Here is a 24479-nt window from a genome sequence, read left to right as displayed (position 1 = left end):
TCTTTGTATTCCTTGGGGTCACGTTCGCAAGCTTATCTTCGTACCAGTGAGGGCTTGAAATGAAAACGGAGATCTCACATAACCCCTGGACTCCAGCAGCTAGGGCTTCAAACACACCACCAAGTAGTGCCAGACTCCTGATGAAATCGTGAGCGTTAGACATGGCTTTTAAAATCGTTTTTTCTGGATGTTCCAAAAAACTGCTCTCTGTAAGCTGAATGATGTTTAGAAGAGTTACACCCGTAGAAGCAATACTACTGCCTAGCTCTTGCATACTGCTTTTCATCCCTAGACTTCAGGGCATTTTACACATGGGAAAACCGAGGCACAGAGCAATGTAAGCGACTTGCCCAATATCACCCAGAAGGACCGCAGCAGAGCCAAGAATAGAAGCCAGGTACTTGAGTCCCAGTCCAGTACTGTAACCACTAGGAAACACTGCTTTGCACTGATCTTTACCACATAGGTCATGCTAGTTAAGGCCCTGCCAACAAGGCACCAATTTCTATTGCTGGTTTGGGAAGTCTTCCAGTCAGCACAAGCTGCACAACACAATCCCACATTATTTGAAGACAGCAGTTTCCTGTTGGTTTGATTTTTGTATTTAGCAACATGCATTTTAGGCAGTGCATTAATTTCCCACAGTCTTTAAATGAGATGAGATGTTCAGGCTGTTTCCGTTTGCACCACGTGGGCCCCGGCAGACTGGTGCCCGGCAGCAGCACCCTGCGAGGGAGGAGGCTGGGATGTGCTACACTATTTCATATTACAGTGCAGGGCCCCTGGCAATGTTCCCTCCCTGTCCCTGGGCTTTAACTCGTGCAGCACTTACAGAAGAGGTTTTCAACTTTCCGTCTTGTGCAGACCCCTACAAACTTGCAAACGCAGGTGACGACCTCTTTGGAGAGCTTAGACACAGATGGTGGACTGCCAGGGTCCATGGCCTACAGCTGAAAACCACTGTTCTACGGTAACAACCACCTTCTGTGGCCTCCCAGTGGTCCACGGACCATGAGCTGAAAGCCACTTGCCTACAGAAACAGCAGCTCTCCCAAGACTGCCCCCTAGTGGTGGCAGGAAGGACTGCAGACATAACTCTCCCTTTAAGAACACATTCGAGAACTAGAGATTTAAAATACATTCAAACGCAGCCACTTGTGGAGATTTTTAATGAAAATTTAATAATCATCTAATGTGAACAGTAGCAGAGAAGTGACAGCACAGCACTGGCTCATTTAAAGAAGAGCTGCACAGTGGTCTTACTAGGGATGTAAAGGGTTAACCGGTTACCCAGTACACATTCGCCTTACCAGGGTAACCGATTAACCAGTGGCTGGCTCAGCCGGAGCAGCCCCCTCCCAGGGCACAGCCCCTGCCCGTAGCACAGTAGGCATGACCCAGCCTGGCCAGAGCAGCCCCCACCCTCAGTATTCCAAGTTACCTGGTTCAACATGCCATGTAACTAATTAACTTTTGAAAGGGGACATGGCATCCCTAGTTCCTACCGTGCAGCATCTTGTCCAGTACAGAAAGGTCAACTCAGAACCAGATGCCAGTTGGATGGAGACCAGGAGATCCTCGCTGTCAGGGACGGGTGTCCTGCCTCAGCCATCATCTAGTGAACAGCCCATCTGGTCGCTGCCTCTAGGAGCATCTAATCAACCCCAAGACAAATGTGGGCCGACCCTCGCTGCCAGGACTCAAACCCTGGGAGGATGATACGCTGATGAGTCCTGCCTGACGCTGCGCACCCACCAAGGGCTGGCCAGCGAGAGCACAGGCAGGTGAAGGGGCGGAGAGGACCTGGGGCAGAACACCTGCCCCCCAGCACACTGGAAAATTAGGACCTGTGAGGGAGAGCCCAGATGGGACCGTAATAGTGGTGGGCAGCTCCCTTTGGGCTCCCTGAAAAGCAGATGGCAAGAGGGAAGCTGCGAGAGGAAGCTGGAACGATTGCCTCATAACGGCCCTGGGCAAGACTCAGGCAAGAGCAGAAGCAGCGCCCAGGAGGGGGAGCAGGGACAGGCATGAAGAGGAAAGCACAGCTGGGCTGCAAGCCCCGGGGCTCACAGGGACAAGGAGAGAGGAAATGCAGACCAAGCAAGGGCTGGGCTAACTGGCCTGGCATAGCTTGTCCCCACTTCCAGCTTGCAGGGATGGAAACAACGAATACAAATATTAACCTTGGAACGAATCCGATTCTCAGCAGTCACATGGTTGAGCTGCGGGAGCTGCCCGCAGCCCCAGGCAGAATTTAACCCTTCACGGTCACCAACAGGCATCCGCTCTTTGGCTACCCGGTTAAACTCTTCCATCCCCGGCAGCTTGCGCATTGGCACTGGAGAGAGGGTTGCACACCAATGGGGCGTCCGCGCTAGGAAAAGGGGGAGTGTTACAGCTAAGTGGAGCCAGCTAAGCCTACAACTGCCTGTCCCCGCTGGCTAACCCCCTTGTGCCCCCAAAGCCCGAGACAGACCCAGACCACGCACAAGCTATGCTGGGCCCCACAGCGTGAGCCAGGCCAGCCTGGCCCCAGCAGCAGCACCATGGCGGAGACAGGGACCAACCCTGAGTGGAGACCGCTGCTCCCAGAGGCAGGCATGGAGGCAGAGGGGAGAGCAGCTATTCTGCAGCGCGAGGAGTGGGGTGCAGGGCACAGGCAGGGTCCCCTGCTGGGGGGCACGGGTGTCCATCCCGAATGCTTCTCCCTCTGGCCTGGGGTGCTGCATGGGCCACTACAAAGCAAGAGGGCAGCTCCAGCCTGGGCTCGCCTTGTAAGGACCATTCCACGGGCCAAACCCCGCGCATCCCGGGCAACAGCCGACTGGAGCCCAGCATGCAGCCCTGCAGGCGGCCAGGAGCCTCACGCAGCCTGCCCCGGCACCGGCACCGGCACAGACTGGGAGGCGCCTTCTCCCTCTGGATTCCTCCTTTATTGGATTTAAAATTCAAACCGTAGAAAAAAGGCAACTATCTAAACCGGCTCATTGCAAGAGCAAGAGCAACGGGGACGCCCTGGAGCACACGGCGCTGCTCTCGTCCGGACACACACGGCGCGGGTGGGAGCAGCTGCACGCTCCAATCAGGACCCACCATACTCGACGTCACAGAACCCCGTAAAGAGAGGCTGCGCCTGGACGCCGCGCCTGGAACAGAAGAGACAGAGATGGAACAGGTCACAGCAGAAGCCGGGCAGTCGGACCTTGGAGGGGGAGGCGCTCCTCGGCTCCCTGCCCAGGGGACATGCTGAGGTGAAGGCTTCCTGTCGCCTCTCACCCGGACACTGGAGCTCTGAGGTATCTGATGACACGGCAGGGCTCAGGAAGGCCAGGGAGGAGCCCGATTTTCACAGGCTAAGCAACGGAGACCCGCACGGCAAAGCCACACGCTCCAGCAAACGGTGCCGGCGTGTCCTGGAGGCAGCGCTGAGGCAATGCTGCGGCACGGCCCTGGCAGCTTTGTGCCGAGTGCTGCCAGCCCCCCAGATGGCAAGCTGAGGTCCTGACCACTCACTTTGCATAATCCCAGGGCCCTAGGAAACACCTGGCTCCCACTTACAGCCTGCCCCCCTGCAGACCCTCCGCAGTTCCAAAGGGGTGCCCATTCCTGCGCACCCCAGCGGCAACCCCTGCCCTCCCATCTAGCCAGAGTCTAGGGTGGAAGGAGCTAGCGAAGGCAGCCACCATTACCTGAGCAGCGTGCAGCGGAAACCCGCCAGTCGCGCATACGCGTCTTGCAGATCTCTCACCGTCTCGTTGCTCCACAGCCTCTCAGCTACAGCCCCTGCTCGCGGCCTGGAGAAAGGACACAGGGATGGGTCACTCTGCACAGGGAGCCAGAGAGCTGCTCAGAGCATGAGCTCCCAGACACCTCTGAACTGACTGAGAGGAGGCAGCAATGCAGGGGTGTCTGCTGAAAGGACGCACTAACCTGCGGAGGAGCACGGGGGCTCCGGGTGCAAGCCCTGGGTGTGCGGAACCATTACCAGGCTGCTACCCTTTGCTATCATTGTGTCAGCACACACAGGGTTGAACTGAACCAAAGCCGCTCAAAGGCCGGAAAAAAACGGAATGGTGATGGAGGCGGCAGGGGAGTTATGAGAAGTCAAATATCAAACGTGCCTTAAATATCACGAATAACTGTTAGTCCCCAAGACCCTTAAAAGGGAAAAGCAACTACTCTCGTATTTCCTCTGAACAAGCAGGGTTGAAGCTACCACCCTTCCGCCTGTTCCATGTGCCAGTTCCCCTGCAGGAACTCACGGCAATGAGACCAGCATCCACTCCCCAGCATGCAGGAGAGACGGGGCTGAGAAGCCTCAGACCCCCAGAACTAAGAAACAGGAAACAAACTCTGCACAGCTCTGTTACTCAGACAAGTTCCCCTCCTGATCTGCACCTGCCCCCATCTCACTAGCTGGCTGCTACGAACACTCCTTCCTCTGGAGTCTGATGGGCAAGTCACCTTGCTTTGCTACACAGTCAGGATCTCTATCTGTTCCATCCTGTGAGCCAATTAAGTACCGGAGACTTTTTCTGGGTGGGCAACTGTAAATCAAATAAACAGTTTAAATAGCAGCTTGCTGCAAGGCCCAGAAAACTAAAGGCTCCGTGGGCTAAACTTCCCAACACATTTGCTTGCTTTAGGAATCACTCTCTCCAGATGTGGCTAATCTATTCTGTTCCTTCAAAACATTCTCTTGTTCTGCAAACCCTCAAGGACGTGAAATGCTTTATATGCAACCGAAACTGAATGGGCTCGCTCCACTCAAGTCAGCAGAACTCGACGGAATTTTGCTGGCTCTCTCTTGCAAGGGTTGTTACACTTTGGAAGGGATGCTAATTCCAAATAACAAGGAGGAAAAAGAACACTGACAGACAGAAGCACCTATACAGGATATAGCTTTGGAATATTAAAAGAAATTGGTTAAAGGGGAGAAAATCCCTATTAACAGTAGGAGTTCATAGAGAAATACAATCCTTGAAAGGAAGAAAACAAAAACCTCCAATTAAAAAAAGCATCAAACGAATCTGTTATAAGCCAACACCAGTTACTGTTTGTTGTGGGAAGCAGCAGGAAAACTGAGAGTTCGTTTGTCAGACGCCAATTGGAAACAAGAGCCACGCCCCCTGCAACACTCCCGGAAGCAGTGCGGGGGGAGGAGGGGCAGCTCAGTTTTCTGAAAAAAGCTGCAGAAGCAAGATACACAACGAGATATGCATCTTGGACCAGCCCTTTGCCTGGGCAGGCTCTCCCCTCCCAGGGTTCCCAGCACAGTGGAGGCCGGAGGTTTCATTTCGGAGCCTGTATTACTTAAAAACCTGAAAGCCCGCTAGCTGAGTCACCTCCCCTTGTAGGGAGACCCCAAGGAACCTGAGATCGGCTATGTACAACTGGCCCGAAAGAACCTCGATTAACAACTCGGAGCTGTCGCTTTTGATGTTTTCATCTCCTCCTTTTCGTACCAAACACTAGTTCAGCCTTGCTCTCTGCAGTTACCTGACATGTGACAAATACTCTACACACACTAGGGAACTGGTAACTGTCCCTTAGAAGCGCAAGAAGAAGTGCTGGTGATTTGTACTGATGGCTGTATAAGCAGCATGTTGTATTCAGCACATGCTGGCCCCTCTGCTATCTAAATGTGACCATAAGGCTGTGGATTGTATCCTTAGGTGGTTCTGGCTGAAATAATAAACTTGCTGTCTGGCTAAGAACAACTGAGCACACTGACTGGCAAAGTGCTGTCCCACGGTAAAGGTGGATGTGAAAAGGACGTGGTGTTACTGAGTAAGCGATTTCTCCCTGCGCTCAACAGAAAGGGCTTTTCTGAGTTCTGTTCCGTTCCAAGAGTGGCTGGAACATTTATTCAATTGGCAAATCCAGTGTGTTTGGTTTCAGCTTTAAAATCGAACCGGCGCCTCGGCAAATTAGCAGCATTGACCCACTCGTGCTTGTAAGTCACTGGGAAAGCAGAGTGTCACCTGCCAAGGGTGCTACTACCGGATGGCTGCAGCTCAGGCCAGCCCACCCAAGTGAGTTTTAACCGAGCTAGTGCCGGCCCCAGAATAGCCAGTCGGATTTTGTCTAGGGACAGAGCCAAGTGGAGGAGACTTGTAGATGACCTATGCTCCACGTGGAGTACAAGGCTTTAGTAGTAGTACACACCTGCCCAGCACTGCCCTAGCTTTGCTGTTACTGGCGCCAAACTACATTAAAGCTCGCTTGGGTACATGTGCACGTGTGGCAAACACACCCAGCGACTGCAGCGTAGACAGACCCTGGGAGGTGGGTAGAGGCCAGCCCGCAGCCGAGAGACTGAGAATACTTAAGGAAACCTGCCAGCTGGTTCCTCACAGATGTTCCCCAACGAACAGCACACTGCTTGTGTGCACCTTTGTGGCAATGGCCACCGCACCTGGACACAGACTGAACAGGATGCGACGGCAGAACAGACGCCCCAGGATCTCGCCTTCAGTAACGTTTTGCAGCAAAAATATGAGAGGCCACCCCTGCATGGTAAAGCATAAGTGGAGACGAGGGGAAAGTCGAGCGGGGGAGACCAGTGGTGCTAGAGGACTGACGACAGGAAGACTGGCTAAGTCCTTCTGAGGGCCAGGGGATCATACCGCTCAGCAGTGAGACCCATTCGCTCAGCTTCACCCGGGGAGAAGGCAAGAAGAAAACTGAAGTGGGACGGTAGCATGACAACCTCACATACGCCTTCCAGTGCCATCCTCCCAGGAGGGGGTAATGAGTCCCACGGGGCCTAGAGAACTCCAGCTGACACCTCTCCGTTGCCAGCTGAGCTGGGGAGCCGGGAGCAGGGCCATCTGCCATGAGAATGACAGGAGCAGGCCACTGGCCATTTTAAGCCAACAACCATTTGTATCGGTCCATCAAAATTTATAAGCCAGGCTGGGCAGGAAGGGTGCCCCTGGCCTGTGTGTGTCGGGGGCTGGGAACGGGCGACGGGAGGGATCACTGGGTAATTCCCGATTCTGTTCACTCCCTGTGGGCAGACAGGACCCTGGGCTGCATGGACCTTCGGGCTGGCCCCACTTACATTCTTATTTTGATAATCATTTAGCTGGTGGGGTTTTTAAAGGCCCTTGGAAAACAAGCACTCGAGGAACCACGCCGAGTCCAGCCTAGGGTAACAGCCACTTAGCTGTGCCTGAGGGGGCTGGAGACCGTCAGCGATTCAGGCCATGCAGTTCAGCACAAGGCCATTAGATGGAGGTGGCACAAGGACCAAAGCCCCGTATCCTGCAGCGCCCCTAAGCCCAGCTACTCATCTCCAAAGGGCCCTCTGAGCCAGCACTGGGGCCAGTGCATGTCCACAGGATTCACACGCAGCTGGCAGGCGGCTGCCTGCTCTGCTCTGCCAGTGCACCCCACTCTGAGCACGCCCCACGCTGCACAGAGCTGGGATGCACTCACACAGCGGGGGCACTTCCTTTCTGCTCCCTGCTGCGGGGCCGCACTACAGCCAGCAGACAGCCACAAATCCAGGCTGATGGGGGCCAAGCACTCCAGCGCGGGGATCACCCCAGCTGTGCACTCCCACTGAGACACAGGCCCAAATCTCTTCCCCCCGGTGGGGCGGACAGTGGGCCAAGGAAAGTCACCTCTGTGAGAAGAGAAGAGCTCCTCGCTGCTGGGTTCTCTTACCAGAGCCTGGGCGTCAGGTTAGTTACATCCACGTATTCCCCCCACATGCAGGCCTCTCCGCCAATGACCAGCGCTCTCTGCTCAGGGCTGCCTGTCAAATGACAAAGGACAGAAGACAACGTGACCCACTGAGCACGGCCCTCAGCGCCCACAGAGAGGAGTCTGGTAGCGCCTCCAGCCACAGAGCCTGCCCCACCCGTTTGGGCTGCAGAGACTCCCTGGAGGCCCGGATGGCAGCCGTCAGCACCACATGCCGAGGGACAGTCTGACCATTTCACACCAGGCTGCAGCTGTACCTGGAGCCAAGGCCACATGCGCTTGTGCTCGCTGGGTTCAGCAAAGGAAGCACTCAACTGGCCTGCTCGCTGTTAATGGACCAGCCAGGACTTCCGCATCACAACCTGGCCAGCCAGCTGCGTGCGAGGCTGCAAGCCAGCCCCTGCAGGGGGGGCCGACACAGCCCATCTGGGCAAGGGACACACCTTCAAACGCCAGCGGCTCCACCTCGTAGGCCGCCTGCCAGTCCTGCCCATACGAGATGCGGTTCAGGTACCAGGGGGCAGACAGCAGGGCCCGGTAACCAGCCTTCGTGACTCGAGCCATCTCCTGCTGGTATGCCCCGGCGTTCTCCCGCCACACATGGATGATGGTGTCTGGCTTCACCTGGCCCCCATCCCAGAAACGCACGTGATGCTCCATGCAAGGGCTCAGCAGGCCCCGCTCGCCTACCACGAGAGGAGAGCCCCCGAGGCAATCTGCAGCACACAGCACTGCAGGGCCAGCCCAGAGCCCCCCAGAGCACCTTGCTAGCCACGCTGGCCTCCTGCCCTTCAGCCGGGGACCCTGCCGCAGACGGGGGGAGCTGCTGCTGCCCTGGCAATGGCAGAGACACCCCGACCCTGCCCGACCCAAGGGATGGCACTCCCGCTGTCCCTCCTACCACGTGCCCAGCCCAAGGGGGAGGCTAGGACAGCCCGGTGGGCAGGGCACGGGACTGGGATTCTGGACTTCCTCCAGGACCTCAGGCAAGTCTCCGGGACCTCAGGCCCCCTCCTTCTCCCCCCCGCCCCCCACTCCCGCAGCCCCTGCCAGCCTCCCAGGAGGACAAATCCAGGAACAGCAGGAGGTGCTCAGTTACTATGGCAACAAGGGCAGGTACCTGGACAACGCTCCCAGGGGAGTCCCTGCTGCAGCCCTCTCTGAGCAGCACCCTCCCCGCCCCAGCACCAGGCAGGAGCGACCGCCGCACTCCCCTCCCAGCACCAGGCAGAAGCGACTGCCGCGCTCCCCCCCCAGCAGCAGGCAGAAGCGACCGCCGCACCCCCTCCCCCCCAGCACCAGGCAGAAGCGTCCGCCGCACTCCCCTCCCAGCACCAGGCAGAAGCGACTGCCGCGCTCCCCCCCCAGCAGCAGGCAGAAGCGACCGCCGCACCCCCTCCCCCCCAGCACCAGGCAGAAGCGTCCGCCGCACCCCCTCCCCCCCAGCAGCAGGCAGAAGCGACCGCCGCACCCCCTCCCCCCCAGCACCAGGCAGAAGCGACCGCCGCACTCCCCCCCCAGCACCAGGCAGAAGCGGCAGCCGCACTCCCTCCCCCCCCAGCACCAGGCAGAAGCGACCGCCGCACTCCCCCCCCAGCAGCAGGCAGAAGCGGCCGCCGCACCCCCCCCCCCAGCACCAGGCAGAAGCGTCCGCCGCACTCCCTCCCCCCCCAGCACCAGGCAGAAGCGGCAGCCGCACTCCCTCCCCCCCCAGCACCAGGCAGAAGCGACCGCCGCACCCCCTCCCCCCCAGCACCAGGCAGAAGCGTCCGCCGCACTCCCTCCCCCCCCAGCACCAGGCAGAAGCGACCGCCGCACCCCCTCCCCCCCAGCACCAGGCAGAAGCGTCCGCCGCACTCCCTCCCCCCCCAGCACCAGGCAGAAGCGACCGCCGCACTCCCCCCCCAGCAGCAGGCAGAAGCAGCCGCCGCACTCCCTCCCCACCCAGCAGCAGGCAGGAGTGGCCGCCGCACTCCCTCCCCCCCCAGCAGCAGGCAGGAGTAGCTGGTTTCAGCTGGGGAAAGAGTGGAAGGGGCCCTGGAGAGAGGTGCAGGGAGCCTCAGCCTGGGGGGCAGCTCTGAGTGCCATTCCTGCAAGTGACAGTCCCTGGCTGTATTCCTCGCCCACCCCCACCGCCAGCAGGCCGCAGGGTGAGGCCTGGAGCAGGTCCAGCGAGCAGCTGGCCCAGCAGGCTGTGACCAGGCAGCCACAGGTTGCAAAGGGAGCTCTGGCCCAAAGGGGAAGCACGCCCTGGACAGGGCTGCCCTGCCGGGGCCAAGCCACAGGAGCAAGAGAGAGCAAATGGGCAAGGGTGGAGAATTCTTCACCTCCACCAACCCCTGGGCCAAGAACGAGCCCGGGCCCGGTGCAGGAAGAGGCCATGCAGTGAGCAGGTATCCCCCCGCTCACACACACAGGGGCCCCCCAATCCCGCGCCACACTGGGGCACAGGGCATGACTGGAGCCCCATGGCTACGGGGCAGGGAACGGCTCTCACCCTCACGCCATTGTCAAACACCTCCTGCCACACCACGTAGCCCTTGCCGTAGGAAGAGACAATGTCCAGGAGCCTGCAGGCAGGAGAGAAGCAGCACTGATCAACAGGGCCAGCTCCCTGGCACCAAGGAGAGTCCCGCCCGAGCCCCCGGCTGTGTCTGGACAGGAACCTTCCCTAGGCCAGGCGCTCCCAGCAAGACGGGACGTTACCTTGGTTCTCTCCCTCCCCATCCCAAGACTGGTCCTAAGCAGGGCCCCCAGCCCATCCCCACCCACAATCCAGGGCCCTGCACACCTGGGCTGAGGTCTCCGGACAAGGCGTGGTGGGCCACAGGCAGGTGCCAGCTCTGGTGTGGGATGGGAGTTCCCGGGGCAGAGTGGTGGGGCGGGCCCGTGAGCCCATGAGGACACTGCTGACTGCAGTGCTGCTCCTGCAGGCCCCGCTATGCGCCTCACCTCTGGATGTAGAAAGACTCCAGTCTGGTGTAGTCTTGGCCAAAGCCCATCTTCTGCATGAAGGCCTGGACTTCCGGATTCGACCGCCTGCGCGCCCGAGAGAGGAGCAATATGAACGCACAGGCCACGCTGCGCCCTGGGGCCGTGCTGAGGACGAGTCACGCCACAGTGCGGGGAGGGATCACCCCCACGGCCCGAAGGATGCAACCCCACAACCGTCTCGGGAAGGGCTCAGCATTCATCTCTCTCACCTTGCGTCTAGCCGATGGCTCAGTGCCTCAGTTCCCCCTCTGTGCAGGGGAGTTACAGTACTGCCCTGCCCCCCGTGTTTCCTTTCCATCTCCCTGAGGCTTACGTACACCACCTAGCACAGCAAGGAGCCAATCTCCTTTGGGGTTTCTATGCACCGCTGTAACTAGACCTCCAGTGATCGGCGCCCACGGCCTACGGCCATTCGCCCCGCAGAGCCTGTCCCTGCTGGCCCGCCCCCGCCGAGCGGCGGCCAAGGCGCACAACCCACCAGCAGGTGAAGTCAACCTCGTCGCCGCCAAGGTGGAGGTAGAAGTCTGGGAACACGGAGCTGACCTCTCTGAAGAGCTCGTTCATGAACCAGTAAGTGGCATTCAGGGTGGGGTTGACCGGCCCATAGGACCCAGAGGGAACCGAGCCTGCATAGCAGGGCGTCAGCAAGCCTGGAGCACCTGGGTCAGTACCAGAGAACACCGTAAGGAAGAGTTTATGTGCCACCACTGGCAGGCCAAAGCCGCCTGCTGCTCCCCAACGCTGGCCACCGGACAGGACAGCCAGGCAGAGCAAGCCAGGGGGCAGGGAGAGGAGAAAGCAAAGCCTCTGCCCAGGACAGGCAGCTGTGGGTTGACTCCATCTTCTCCCATCGCATGCTTCGGTGACACCCATCCCCAACCCCAGCAAGCATGTCCCAACCCCGGATCCTAGTGCACCGGTGGGGTATGTCCCATCACCCCATGGACGGAGCAGACTGAGGCCTAGAGAAGGGAAGGGACGTGCCCAGGATCAGCCAGCTGGTCAGAGGCAGACCTGGGAATAGGCCCAGACCTCCGGACTCCCAGCCCAGTGCTTCCTGCCTGGGTTGGGCAGCCTCAAGTTTGCCAAGCAAGGCTGAGAACGCTGTGGCTGCGCTGCAGCGGGCAGCTGGGTGCTGGGAGGGGAAGGGGACGTACCCTGAGCCCTCCAGCCCAGGCTCTTCGCCTGCGTGGGGAAAGGCAAGCGTTGCATGGCCATGGCTTCCGGAGGAAAGCACAGTACTGAGCATGGACTAGCCAGCAGCTGGAATTCTCTTCGCCTTGCCCCAAGCTTGTGTGCTCCTACTGGGCCTGGCCTCCCCTGGATTACAGCCCTTCCACGCTCCCCTCCCCCTTACAAATGCTCATGGAGGCAGCAGGGGCATGTGGCGGTGCACTGGCAGAGGCGACGTGGGCCCGGGATGGGGCAGCAAGGAGTGTTATAGATCAGGAGCGAGGAGCAAGGACAGAGCGCACAGACAGCACCTCTGTACCGTGCCTGGCTACATCCTCAGCCCACCAGACACGCAGGGAGGGTTGCTGAGAGCAGTCACTGACAGGGGGATGCACGCAGGTCTAGCTGGGTGTCTGTGCCGAGATCTAGACCGCTGAGATCCACCTTTGGGCACAACCCCCGAATTCCCAGCCCACCTTTTGCTCTGTGCCCAGGTTGGCCTCGTCCCTTACCTGGGCCCCAAGAGTGGGTGTGGCCAGGGGTGTCAAACTCTGAAATGACTCGGATTCCCCGGAGCCGGGCGTACTCGATCACCAGCTTCACGTCGTTCGCCGTGTACACGTGGGTGGCGGGATTGTAAGCCCCCTGGGGGGGCAAAAGAATCAAGTGCCTCCTGCTCTATCTAGACCCACCCCGCCCCCCAGCAGCCCTCGGCACTGGTCAGCTCTCTGCTGCGCTGACAGGAAAGGCCCCGGGCCCGGGCCCGGCCCCAGCAACGGGTAACGACCGGAAAGCTTTTGTGCTGGGCACAGAGGCCGCCGAGATCTGCCTCCTCCCAGCTGGGCCCCTGTCCCTGCCCACACGGCTTTGCAGGGCTGGGGGAAGGAGCCGGATAGGGCTTTCTGTGCTGCCCCTGCAGGCCAACGTGTGGCTGGGAACTTCCCGGCCAGCTGCAGTTTCCAGGCTGAGCAGCAGGTTTCCGGGAAGTGCCCAAGTTTCCTCCTTACATCAGACAGTCACGTGAGTGAAGGAAGATGGGGCGCTGCCCCAGGAGACCCAGACCTGGCCCCAAGGATTTGGACCCCACCCCCTCAGCTGCTAGCAAGGAAGCGATGGCTTGTCACCCACAGTGCTCCTCCCGTTCTAGGCTGAAATCAGAGAGAGCTGCTCTTCGGCTGCGACCTGTCACGCCAGGTAAAGTGAGCACATGGCTCAGCCCTGCACCTGCAGACCCCACTGCTATCCCCGCCCTGGCCCCACACAGCACGGCCCCTGCCCTACCACCCCCGCCCCACACAGCACGGCCCCTGCCCCCCCCCCCCCCACCCCCGCCCCACACAGCACGGCCCCTGCCCCGCCCCGCCCCCACCCCCTGCCCCCCCATGCACACCCCGCCCCCCCCCTGCCCTGCCACCCCCTGCCCCCACCCCCGCCCCACAGCACGGCCCCTGCCCCGCCCCCACCCCCACCCCACACAGCACGGCCCCTGCCCTGCCACCCCCGCCCCACACAACACGGCCCCTGCCCTACCACCCCCTGCCCCACCACCCCCTGCCCCACACAGCACAGCCCCTGCCCTGCCACCACCGCCCCACACAGCACGGCCCCTGCCCTGCCACCCCTGCCCTGCTATCCCAGCCCTGGGTCCCGACACCTCACTGCCACGTATGCGTGCTGCAATTCAGCGATGCGAATATTGTCAAGGGCCTGGACTGAGCCGCTGGACTCATTTCACGGGTGATCCAGGCTTCTGTTCAAACCTGATCTTTCCCGGCAGCACACAGCCCAGGCAAGCAGGGGGCGGCAGTCTCTCCCACAGGGCTGCTGACAGGATCAGGTGCTGGGCAGCAGTTGGGCTGAGCCCCCTTCACACAGACCGCACAGGCAGACACACCTCCACCGGGAGAGGACAGTACCGAGCCCACGCGGCTTTGAGGGACACGGGGGATTCCCACCGGCTCTCGTGGTGGCCCACAAGGCGAAGGGGCCCTGGGCCTCGCTCTGGGAGCCAGTCAAAGGTCAGGGCGCTGCGCAGGGAGCGCTACCTTTCGGCTGAGCTCCGGGAAGGCTGTGCTCTCGTAGGGGAAGGAGGGGTCATCCACGATGTGCCAGTGAAACACGTTGAGCTTGTTGTAGGCCATGACGTCCTGGGGAGCCATAAGAGAGCAAGCGGGTTCAGAGAAGCACGCCCGGGCCCTGCTCTGGCACTCGGCCAGCCTTTCCCACCCCGTGCGCTCACACGGCCTCCCAACAAGGATCCGGACACCCAGATCGATTCCCACTCGACTTCTACTTTGAACACGTGCCGGTCGTCAGGACAGGGCCATACCCACCCCCAGCCCTCTGGTATCTGAGTCCCGGGGGCTTTACACGCTGTCACTGGTAAGAGGTTCTGCCCTGGACACTTGTGAAGTCGTGTTCACAGGAGGAAATGAGTCAAGTAACTGTGCTGCCAATACTAGGGGATCCTGCACTAGCCTCAGGGTGAGGGGAAAGGCTTGGGGGAAAGATACCACCAGCCTAACTCCCAGGACCACCTACAGAGGATCCAACACCCCCCTCAGGCCCAGTTCTTTCTGGACAAGCACAGAACCATCAGCCGCAGGACTAGCGCTCCTGCTGCAAGCTGGAGGGGGTGTCTGCGGGGCACTCTCCCCCCCCCATCTCATCCACACAGAGAACGAAAACAGTCCAAAGGAGGCAGCTGCGAGTTCCCAAAGGAATGAACCCTGCAAGGCGCCTAAGGAGGACAGCAAGCCAGGAGCGTGCACCATTCGGAGCATCTGTCCTTGGTGCCGATCCACCCCCCTCTCTGTGCTCTGGCTGAAACCCACCAAGCAGCTTCACTCGGAGCTCCTCTCGCTGCCCGTGAGCGCTGCCATGGCGCTTTAGCTGTACCTGGCTGCAGGGGCTGGCCATGGCTAGGAGGAACCATCTGACCGCAGCCCTGTCAAACACAGCTGCAGCCACTGCCGGGCCCAGACCCAGAGGCCCTCAAGAAGCCCCCAGCTATCCCACAGAAGGGAGTGGCCAGCCAGACTGTTCTGCCTACAAGCCCACAGCAGAGGCTGGCCAGCCTGGCAGCAAGGCGGGGCACATGCCCGGGCACGCACCAGCGTTTCCAGGATTGCCCGCACAGGCAGGTAGTGGCGAGACGTGTCCAGCAGCAGCCCCCGGTGGGCGAAGCGAGGAAAGTCCACGATGTCCGTCCTGTTGAGGTAGAACTGCAAGAAAGGGCCCCGGGGAGATGAGCAGCCCGCCGGGGAAGGCCTGGAGCAAATACCCAAACAGCCCAATGTCCCCAGGAGAGCACACGCGCTACAGCAGTGTTAGCTGCCTCCCCGGGGCACAGGAGGGTCGGGCAGGGGCACCGCCATTGGGCTGCGGATGGCACTTGGCAGTCCAGCCGCAGCAAGGCAGGGCAGCGCACCCCCACCTGCATGGCATCAATGTGTGCGCACTCACCGTCCCGGCCTCGTCTCTCCAGACCAGCTGGCTGAAGGTCTCCAGGCCTGCGGGAAGCAGACAGAGTCAGGCATTGGGTGCGGAGTCCTCCCTAAGGAGCGGAGCCCAATTCACAACCACGCTGGAGCGGGATGATGCTCCAGCCGGTGGGCCAGGGAGCAGAGGCAGCAGCAGGGGTCCCCCAAAATCATTCCTAGGGCCAGGCACCACAAGCAGCAAATGCAGCCTCACCTCGGAGGGCTCCCCAGACGCTCTCTGCAGACAGCAGCGAAAGCTCCTCAGACGTGGACAGCTTGTCTGAAACACAGCACCACAGGGCTGTTAGCAGCGCCGACCCAGCCCTCCCCGGTGCCAGGGCCTGGACTGAGGCGGATGCTGCTAAGTTCTGGATGGCTTTCCCCAGGGACCCTCCAGCCCACCAGAGTCCAAGCCTCACCATCCGCCTCGCTTAGTGCCTCGGCACTCCTGAGACTCCAGCACTAACGGGCGTGCACCAACAGACAGGAGACTGAAAGGGGGACTTCTGCAAGAATGGAAGATGGGCAGGAACCAGATATAACCAATCCCCTCCTTAGCCTTCCCATTTACACAGGCTCAAGTCAAAATGCTCTGCCACCAATCTGCCAGGAGATCAAGGGTAGAGAGTACTCTATAGCTCGGACACCTGTAGGCCCACCAACAGTCCCACACTCCCACAGAGCCACTTGCTTGCAGTGAGGCAGGACTTGGGCACCTGGGTATAACAGACAGAGTACTGATGTTTTCCACAGCAGTGACCCAGGGGGACCATAGGTCCCCAGCACTGTGGGCTCCAGGGAATAGGAGACTCCTGCTTTAACTGTCTCATTGACAGGGGCCATTATTCCGAAAGGCAGGCACATTCTGCACAGCCACGTACACCCTGCGTCCAGAGCTTCCCGGCAACGCTCTCTGGATGCAGCCAATGACCGCCCGGCTTAAAGCTGGCCAAGATCTTTGAGCCAGCTAGCGCAGCTCTCGCTGAGTGACTGGCTGATGCTTACAGCTCTCCACCGAGTCCATGTCGGGAAAGCCATCGCAATGCGGCGTGGCGACAGACACCAGCAGCTCCGTGCAAAGAGGCTCCCAGGAGCGCGCATCCTCTGTAACACACACAGAACATGGATTACCCAAACGCCGCCCCAGCCCAGCTTTGCAAGGTACCTGCTGACGTGCTGACCTGTCCCTGCTCACTTGGGGTAGGTCAGGGCAGAGCAAATCAGGCTTGGGCAGAGAATCCCTACAGCCAGTCTAACTAAGGCCACAAAGCTTGGACTCTCATGCTACCGTTGCTCCAGTTGCCAAGAAAAGCCCTGCCCTGTCCTTGGGGCAAGGGCAAGGCTTAATCCAGAGAGAGGGGAGGATGCTGCCTGTTCGTAGAGCAGAGACAGGGGCTTCGTCAGACCAAGTGGACAGCGAGCTCCAAAGCCAAAGGCCTCTCCTACAAGAGCAAACAACCAAGCCAGCCGAACCCCTGCTAGGCTGCTGCCTGAGTCTCATTCCAGGGCAACGGAAGCACGAGTAACACGCTGCCCCCTCCCCACCCCCCGCCAGCTGGAAGTCAGGACCTGGTGAGCGCTGCCTTGGCCATCCTAGGAGAGTCAGCAGGGGGCTGATCACTAACAAGCCACCTGAGCAGGAAGGGCCGCGCTCACCAGTGGAGTCTGCCCTCAGTGCTAGAGAGACCAGACTGGCTAGACTGACTCGCACCAGTTAAACACAATTGTAGCAGTGGGGGGGATACATAAGAGACCAGAGTCCACACACTCACCAGCTCACACACTCTGGTTAGCGTAACCCTGTTTGGAGAGCAGCGGTGAGGCTGCGGGGTCCTGGGATGGAGACCAGACCCCAGGGCATTCCTCCCCTTCCCAAACGCCGAGGGGAGAGATGACCATGCATTTCAGAGTGCACAGTGCCCTTATCACCGGGCCCCATCCAGTGAAAACAGCAGAAACTGCCCACTGATCAGCCTCCCTGTGTGTGTCTGGTCAAAGCAGCAATGGGGTCAGGGGAGACTACGCCCAGGCACATTAAAGAGTGGAGAGGATACAGGGGCACTTGGTGGCTCTGCAGGTGAGCCCTGACCACTCTTCCCTACAATCCAGAGCCTGGTTTGGATGTGGGGCAGGATTTTCCAAGCACCCATTATCAGCCTAACTCTGCTCCCCCTGGAGTCCCGGCCAAAAACACTGACTCCAATGGGAGAGGCTAGGCTAAGCCGAGCAAAGGGTGGGGGCTGTCCAAAGCAAACTCAAGGAGGATTAATTGAGGGCCCATAATGCATAGCTCCTGCTGGGAATCATGGTCAGCTACTCCAGTCTCAGAGGGAGCTCATAAGAACGGCTGTATTGGGTCAGACCAAAGGTCCATCTAGCCCAGTAGCCTGTCTGCCGACAGTGGCCAGCACCAGGTGCCCCAGAGGGGGTGGACCAAAGACAATGATCAAGCGATTTGTCTCCTGCCATCCCTCTCCAGCCTCTGACAAACAGAGGCCAGGGACACCATTTCTATCCCCTGGCTAATAGCCTTTTATGGACCTAACCTCCATGAAATTATCTAGCTTCTCTTTAAACTCTGTTATAGTCCTAGACTTCACAGCCTCCTCTGGCAAGGAGTTCCACAGGTCAACTATGCGCTGTGTGAAGAAGAACTCTCTTTTATTAGCTCAGAGCTAGAGTGGCAGGAGGTGCTGCCCACCAGGCCCGGTGGCACTGCTCACACTTTGCCCACCTTAACCAATACCACTGGTTAACACTCCTGGGGACAACCAGAGCCAACGCACCATGGCTGAAGGGACCAACATGCTACAGGATGCAAAGGAGAGCGCACATGTCGGTTACAGAGACTAAGACTTCCCATGGCTTCGGGTCTACCTGGTATTCAGATTGCATGAGGGACCGAGTGCTGGGAGCTGAAGCCTGCAGAGAGGATCTAAAGAACCACACATGATATTTGTAGGACAAACCATTATGTGGGGAAGGAGCAGGCTGCAGGCTGATAGACATGGGGAGGTCACTAGCAAAGGCTGCCACATTGCCCAGGCTGGGCAAAGCAGAAACCCAATCCCTGTGGGTATCAGGGAAAGCCCCTTTCACACGCCCCCACTACTGGAGAGAAAGACCCACCACTGAATTGAAGAGGTAGGGCCTCGCTCTCACCAGGACTCTTCCTGGGACCAGCAATTCCCAGCCCAGCCAAGTGGAGAACCAAGTCAGGAGAAGAAGGGATTTTTTTTAGATGAACTTTCTGAGTAGGCAGAGGGAGGCCAATAGGGAGGCGTGACCCACCCCCAGTGCAGGCTATAAACAGCTCTCTCTGAGTGCAGAACAATAGCCGTGGTTCTGCTAATCCAAGGCTGAGTCAATAATGGCAGGATTGTTTCCAATGAAAAGGCCTTTGAGAATTTTCCATCAGGCACCAGCTGTTCTTTAAGCCACCTCGCCAGAAAGCAAGAGTTGTCTGCTCAGTGATGAGCGAGAGCTGGCAGGACACCCACCAGCCAAGGCGCCTTGTCCCAGGGATAACTGAAAACCACTGTCCCGACTTCCCAGGGAGCATGCAAAGGTGAGTGCCAAGTGGGTTGTGTAAGGAAAGCACCGAGCTCTGATGGAATCTCCACGGACAACCTCACCCCTGGAACCCGATACCATGACAGCTGCCATCAGCTAAGGCACCCAGAGCTGGCAACTCCCTGCGTGGATCGGAGCTCCTGCTGGGAGGGCGTTCTCAGGGACAGTCCTCACAGTGTGAAACAGCACCTCCATCTGCTCCAGGCCAGGCTGCAAAGTGTGTTTGTTTGAACAGGCTTTCAGAGAGGACAAGAGGATAAGGATGCATTTGAGAGGTGGTAACACATGGCAGGAGAATCCTTCCAGCAGCTCTTCAAACAGCAAGCAAGCATGTTGAGGGCTGTGCTAAAAACAAAAAGAGCTGAGAGATCTAAAACTGTTGCAGCCCAGAATCATGTTTGCTTTTTTTGCATTAACAGGAGAGTTGTGAGCAAGACACGAGAAGTCATTCTTCCGCTCTACTCTACATCGATTAGGCCTCAGTTGGAGTGCTATGTCCAGTTCTGGGCACCACACTTCAAGAAAGATGTGGAGAAATTGGAGAACGTCCAGAAAAGAGTAACAATAATAATTAAAGATCTAGAAAACGTGAGTGATAAGACTGAAAGAATTGGGCTTGTTTAGTTTAGAAAAGAGAAGACTGAGAGGGGATGTGACAGTGGTTTTCAAGTATCTACAAGGGTGTTACAAGGAGGAGGGAGAAAAGTTGTTCTCCTTGGCCTCTGAGGATAGCACAAGCAACAATGGGCTTCAACTGCAGCAAGGATGGTTTAGGTCGGACATTGGAAAAAAATTCCTAACTGTCAGGGTGGTTAAACACTGGAATAAATTGCCTCAAGGGGATTGTGGAATCTCTGTCCCTGGAGATATTGAAGAGCAGGTTAGACAGACACAGGTCAGGGATGATCTAGACAGTGCTTGGTCCTTCCGTGAGGGCAGGAGACTGGACGACCTCTTGAGGTCCCTTCCAGTTCTATGATATAGCTACTGCAGCCCCCACAACCCACAGCCTGGAGTGAGAGGGCAGGAAGCAAGGTAGAGTAGAACTGAAATCATGAGTGGGATATGAAGAGAATGAAAGAAACCAAGAGACCCAAGGAGAAAGCGACAGAGAACACACTCACACTTGGAACTAGGGATGTTAGCTATCGGGTATTTGTGTAAATGCTTGACATTTTAGTGGTTACACATGGCAGAGGGGAGGGAGGGGAGACAGGCAGGAGCCGATACGCATGGGAGCTGGCTTGAAAGCCGGCTTGAAAGCCGCTTTTCATGTCTACCAGCTCCCACCTGCCTCCCCACCTCGCACGCTGCTGCCTCTCATCCACAGGGACATCCGCTTGCAACTGCCATTGGCAATGGATTGCCGTTCCTGGGCTAGTCAAGGGGAGCTGCAGGATGTGCTGTCTTGGTCCTTACTGCAGATGTGCAGATAAATAGAGCACTGGCAGCCTACCTGGGACTAACCCTGAGGCCAGACTTAGTCACTAGGTGGTCAGGCTGCAAAGCCTAACCCTAGCAAATCATGTCCAACCCAAGAGCCATCTCGGGCTAGTACGTGAGTACTAGGATGGAGGACTGCTTTGGATTGTGTTCCCACACTTACAAATCATTGAGAGTTTGGGAAAGCTGCTGACATTCAGATTCCCAGAGGCAGTTGGGCACCTAAATGCCTTTGAGGTGATAGCTCCACCTGTTTCTCCCTCTGTACAATGGGGATGACATTACTGCACTGACCCTGGGCTGATAAGGCAGGTTAATTCATTGATATTTGTAAGGCAACCTGAGTCCCATATGCAAAAGGAAGGAATGCAGTTCAGAACAGAACATTCAGACCAATTCAACAGCCGCATCCTATACTGATGGGAGTGCAATGAGGAATGTCTACATTGGAGTATCCCAAAAAAGCTATCCCGCATCTTCACAGCAAGGCCGTTATTTCAGGCTCACTATTCCAATGTCCCTGCAAACCTCATTCTACAAGGAGCAAGGGACATTTAGGAATAGCGCTTGATTTAGAAACTGACAAAATAAGCTATTTTGAAATAACATTCAAATAAGATACACAATTTGAGCTACACAAATTGCATATCTTATTTCATTACAATGCAGCATAGATACACCCTGAGGGTTCAGATTTTTTCTATATTTCACAAAATAGTTAATTTATCACCACTTTTAGAATTAAGACTGGACTGCCAATGAAAGTGGGAATCTGGGCTGTGTCTAGACTGCATCCCTGTGTCTAGACTGCATCCCTTTTCCGTAAAAGGGATGCAAATTAGACACATCGCAATTGCAAATGAAGCAGGGATTTTTTTTGCGGAAAAGCGTCCGTGGCCAATCTAGACGCGGTTTTCCGCAAAAAAGCCCCGATCGCCTTTTTCACGGAAAACAGTACTATGCTGTCTACACTGGCCCTTTTGCGCAAAAGTCTTTCGGAAAAAGACTTTTGCCCAAATGGAAGCAGCATAGTTTTTCCGGAAAAGCACTGATGATTTTACATGAGATTGTCAGTGCTTTTCTGGAAATTCAAGCGGCCAGTGTAGACAGCTGACAAGTTTTTCCGGAAAAGCAGATGATTTTCCGGAAAAACTTGCCAGTCTAGACACAGCCCTGGTGTCTGCCTGTGTTTGACAGAACTGACCTGACAAGGCAAGGGAAATGGGGAGAGAAACTGCTTTGTTCAGCTGTTGGGGAAGCAGGGGGGGGGGGGGGGTGCGGGGGGGGGAGAGAATTTGCTAATCATTGACTTTAATAAACCAGAGCAAGTTTCTTTTGCTTAAACAATCTGAAGTGTATTGTTTGACAGTGCTTGAGTTTTATCTACACACATTCAGGGGATGTTTGCCCATTCATTGCTGAGCTTGTCTCACAGTAAGGACTGGGATATCTGCTACAAACATTTAACCTGCTCTCAGGGTGATTTTGTTTGTGTTTCTAGTTCTATGTTAAAATTGGTAACTGTTTGGTGCACAGAGAACACTGGAATAGGAATCAGGAGATCTGGGTTTTATTGCCAGTTCTGGAACTGAGTGGGTAATGCTGGGTGGAGGGACTTCACCTTCCTTTACCTCAGTTTCCCCATGTGTTAAACGTGGATGCTGCTGACATCCATTGTGATGCACTTTAGGAGCTACTCATGATGTAAACGCTAGGTACTATTTTCATTCTGTGTGTCTACAGTTGTTAAAGAGACTACACTCTATCAGTGGGGCTGCTAGACTCCAATTGGCCACTAGTACTAGCCAGTTTTGTTCTCACATGAATCCAGTGTATGAGTCCACAGAAGGGATCCCTTAGAAGAGTTGCAGCCACCTACTTTCCAGCACCCTAGCATATGTTTTGGTTCTCTGTAAATGAAGAGCCCAGGTTGGCGCTCCGCTTACTAGCATATCATCTTGTACAGAGTGTAACAATTTTAAGCTTTTTAGAAGACAGGACACAGTCATGTGGATATTTAAAGAAACAAATGGTACATTACTTGTATGATGCTGGGAAAAGCAACTGCCTCCCTGGGCCCATACATGCAATTCTAAGCATACCCACACACATGCAATTCTAAGCATACCCACACACAGCTGTCTGCCAACATTAGGCTAACATGCTTTTGGCATGTAGTAGGTGTGGGACAACCGCTACAGATCAGTGTTGTAGTAGCCCAAGAAGTCCAGGCCTCACTATAAACAAAAAGTTGTGTTAGAATACAGATGATCCCTGAACTATTATAGGACATGTACCACAGATGTGATATAAAAATCACCACCTGATTTCATGTGTTACCCGCTAACCATATGTTAATTTTTAATTGTAAACCCTACTTGGAGGAGCCAAGATAGGCAGACCATCAGGAAGCATTCATTTTTGGCTGCTGGAACCGAAAGCTAGCCCAGCACGTTCACTTTGCATAACCAGACATGCAAACACTTTGCAGAGACCTTGCCTAAAGGCGGCAGTTTCCCAGCTGACAGGAAGAGGGGTACTGGTTACTCAATACAGTCACATCATAAACCATCCAGTGCGGTAAGCCAATCTGGTGTCACAACTCACACTCTTTCCATTTCCTTCAGTCCGATAATCAGAAGTCACCAAGCCAGTAGCATGTTTGTAATACTTTTTTATTTCAAGTAGCTAGTCCTGCAAAGACTGCAATGGAAGATGTGTGCTCAAAGCACGGTCTCTATAGGTCTCCCTTTAAAAAGGCAATAGAAATATTGCTGTTGGTCTGGAGTTCTGCAACAATTTGAAGCCCCTTGACAGGTATGAATTCAATGCCCAGCACTGACATGGGGCAAGCTCTCCCTGCCCCCCACTTTGCACAAGGAGTTAGTGCTACTGGTGCTGGCCAAGCAGGAAGGAGGGAGCAATATGAAGCATCCCCGGGGGCACAAGCACGATGTCTGCTGCTCCCAAGCCTGAATGAGCCCTAGGGACCCCAGCTCCGGCCGAGTTCCTGCACCATTGGGGAGCAAGATGCTCCAAGCCTGCCAGCCCCTCACCTGCGTTGGGAATATTATAGTGAAGGGGGCCGCACCCACTGGGGCCCATTTAGTGGAGTGGGATCACAACCCGCTCTAGGGTAGCTCACCACAGCCCACCCTCGCTCTGCCCCTCCCCGCACGGGCAGCGCCCCCCCATGCCCGCGCTCTGCCCCTCCCCCCACGGGCAGCGCCCCCCCATGCCCGCGCTCTGCCCCTCCCCCCACGGGCAGCGCCCCCCCCAATGCCCGCGCTCTGCCCCTCCCCCCACGAGCAGCGCCCCCCACCCTCACCTGTGGCGCGCGGGCCGCCCTGGCGCAGCAGCCGCCAGTAGCGCTGGAAGGCCTGGTCCAGCACGGCGCAGCCCGGCCCCACCGCCGAGGAGCGCGCGTAGCCGAAGCGGAACCGGTCGGGGCTGAGGCGGCAGCGGCCCCCGCCCGGCGCCTGGCGGATGAGCTGGGGCCGGGGCCAAACGGCGCCCGCGGGCACCAGCCCGGCCAGCGCCAGCAGCAGCAGCAGCGCCGCTCCGGCCATGGCAACCGGCACCGGTCATGTGACTCCAGCCGGGTCAGGTGACAGGCCCCGTGACCACACCCCCTCTCTTCGCTCGCTGACAAAGGCGGAGCGGCAGCCAGAGGGGGCGGGGCTTCTCAAGAGGGGGCGGGGCAGGGGAATCCAAGCGTCTGCCCTCAGAGGGGCCCCCTCAGGGCCTGTGCGGGGGCATCTGGGGAGTCCCCAACCCCACCCCGCCCAGGGCCTGGCTCAGCCCCTCAGCCCCACGCCCCAGGGTGGGCAGGGGTCAGAGCCCCCAGGGCTTGCCCCACCCCGCCCAGGGCCTGGCTCAGCCCCTCAGCCCCACGCCCCAGGGTGGGCAGGGGTCAGAGCCCCCAGGGCCTGCCCCACCCCGCCCAGGGCCTGGCTCAGCCCCTCAGCCCCACGCCCCAGGGTGGGCAGGGGTCAGAGCCCCCAGGGCCTGCCCCACCCCGCCCAGGGCCTGGCTCAGCCCCTCAGCCCCATGCCCCAGGGTGGGCAGGGGTCAGAGCCCCCAGGGCCTGCCCCACCCCGC

At 57.7% G+C, this 24479-nt stretch overlaps 1 protein-coding gene across 2 annotated transcripts; it reads right to left on the bottom strand.

Annotated features, from left to right (window-relative positions):
- Nucleotides 1-1152: 1152 nt before the first annotated feature.
- On the bottom strand, nucleotides 1153-23978 carry HEXA (hexosaminidase subunit alpha). Of its 2 annotated transcripts, XM_075897551.2 has the most exons (14): nucleotides 23707-23977; nucleotides 16368-16466; nucleotides 15577-15642; nucleotides 15346-15392; nucleotides 14994-15104; nucleotides 13926-14027; nucleotides 12393-12525; nucleotides 11186-11366; nucleotides 10666-10752; nucleotides 10211-10283; nucleotides 8157-8337; nucleotides 7675-7765; nucleotides 3690-3794; nucleotides 1153-3146 (listed from the first exon to the last, which is right to left on the bottom strand). In XM_075897551.2, the coding sequence occupies exons 1-14, from the start codon at nucleotides 23945-23947 to the stop codon at nucleotides 3083-3085; spliced, it is 1581 nt and encodes a 526-aa protein (XP_075753666.2). In that variant the 5' UTR covers nucleotides 23948-23977; the 3' UTR covers nucleotides 1153-3082. The 2 variants fall into 2 exon arrangements, with proteins under 2 accessions (XP_075753666.2, XP_075753667.2); XM_075897552.2 differs by lacking the exon at nucleotides 16368-16466 and having other exon boundaries at nucleotides 23707-23978.
- Nucleotides 23979-24479: the final 501 nt, after the last annotated feature.

This window comes from Pelodiscus sinensis, chromosome 14, assembly GCF_052426305.1.
Source record: "Pelodiscus sinensis isolate ZL-2025 chromosome 14, ASM5242630v1, whole genome shotgun sequence".
Lineage (NCBI taxonomy): Eukaryota > Metazoa > Chordata > Testudines > Trionychidae > Pelodiscus > Pelodiscus sinensis.
This window is presented reverse-complemented; position numbering and strand designations above follow the sequence as displayed.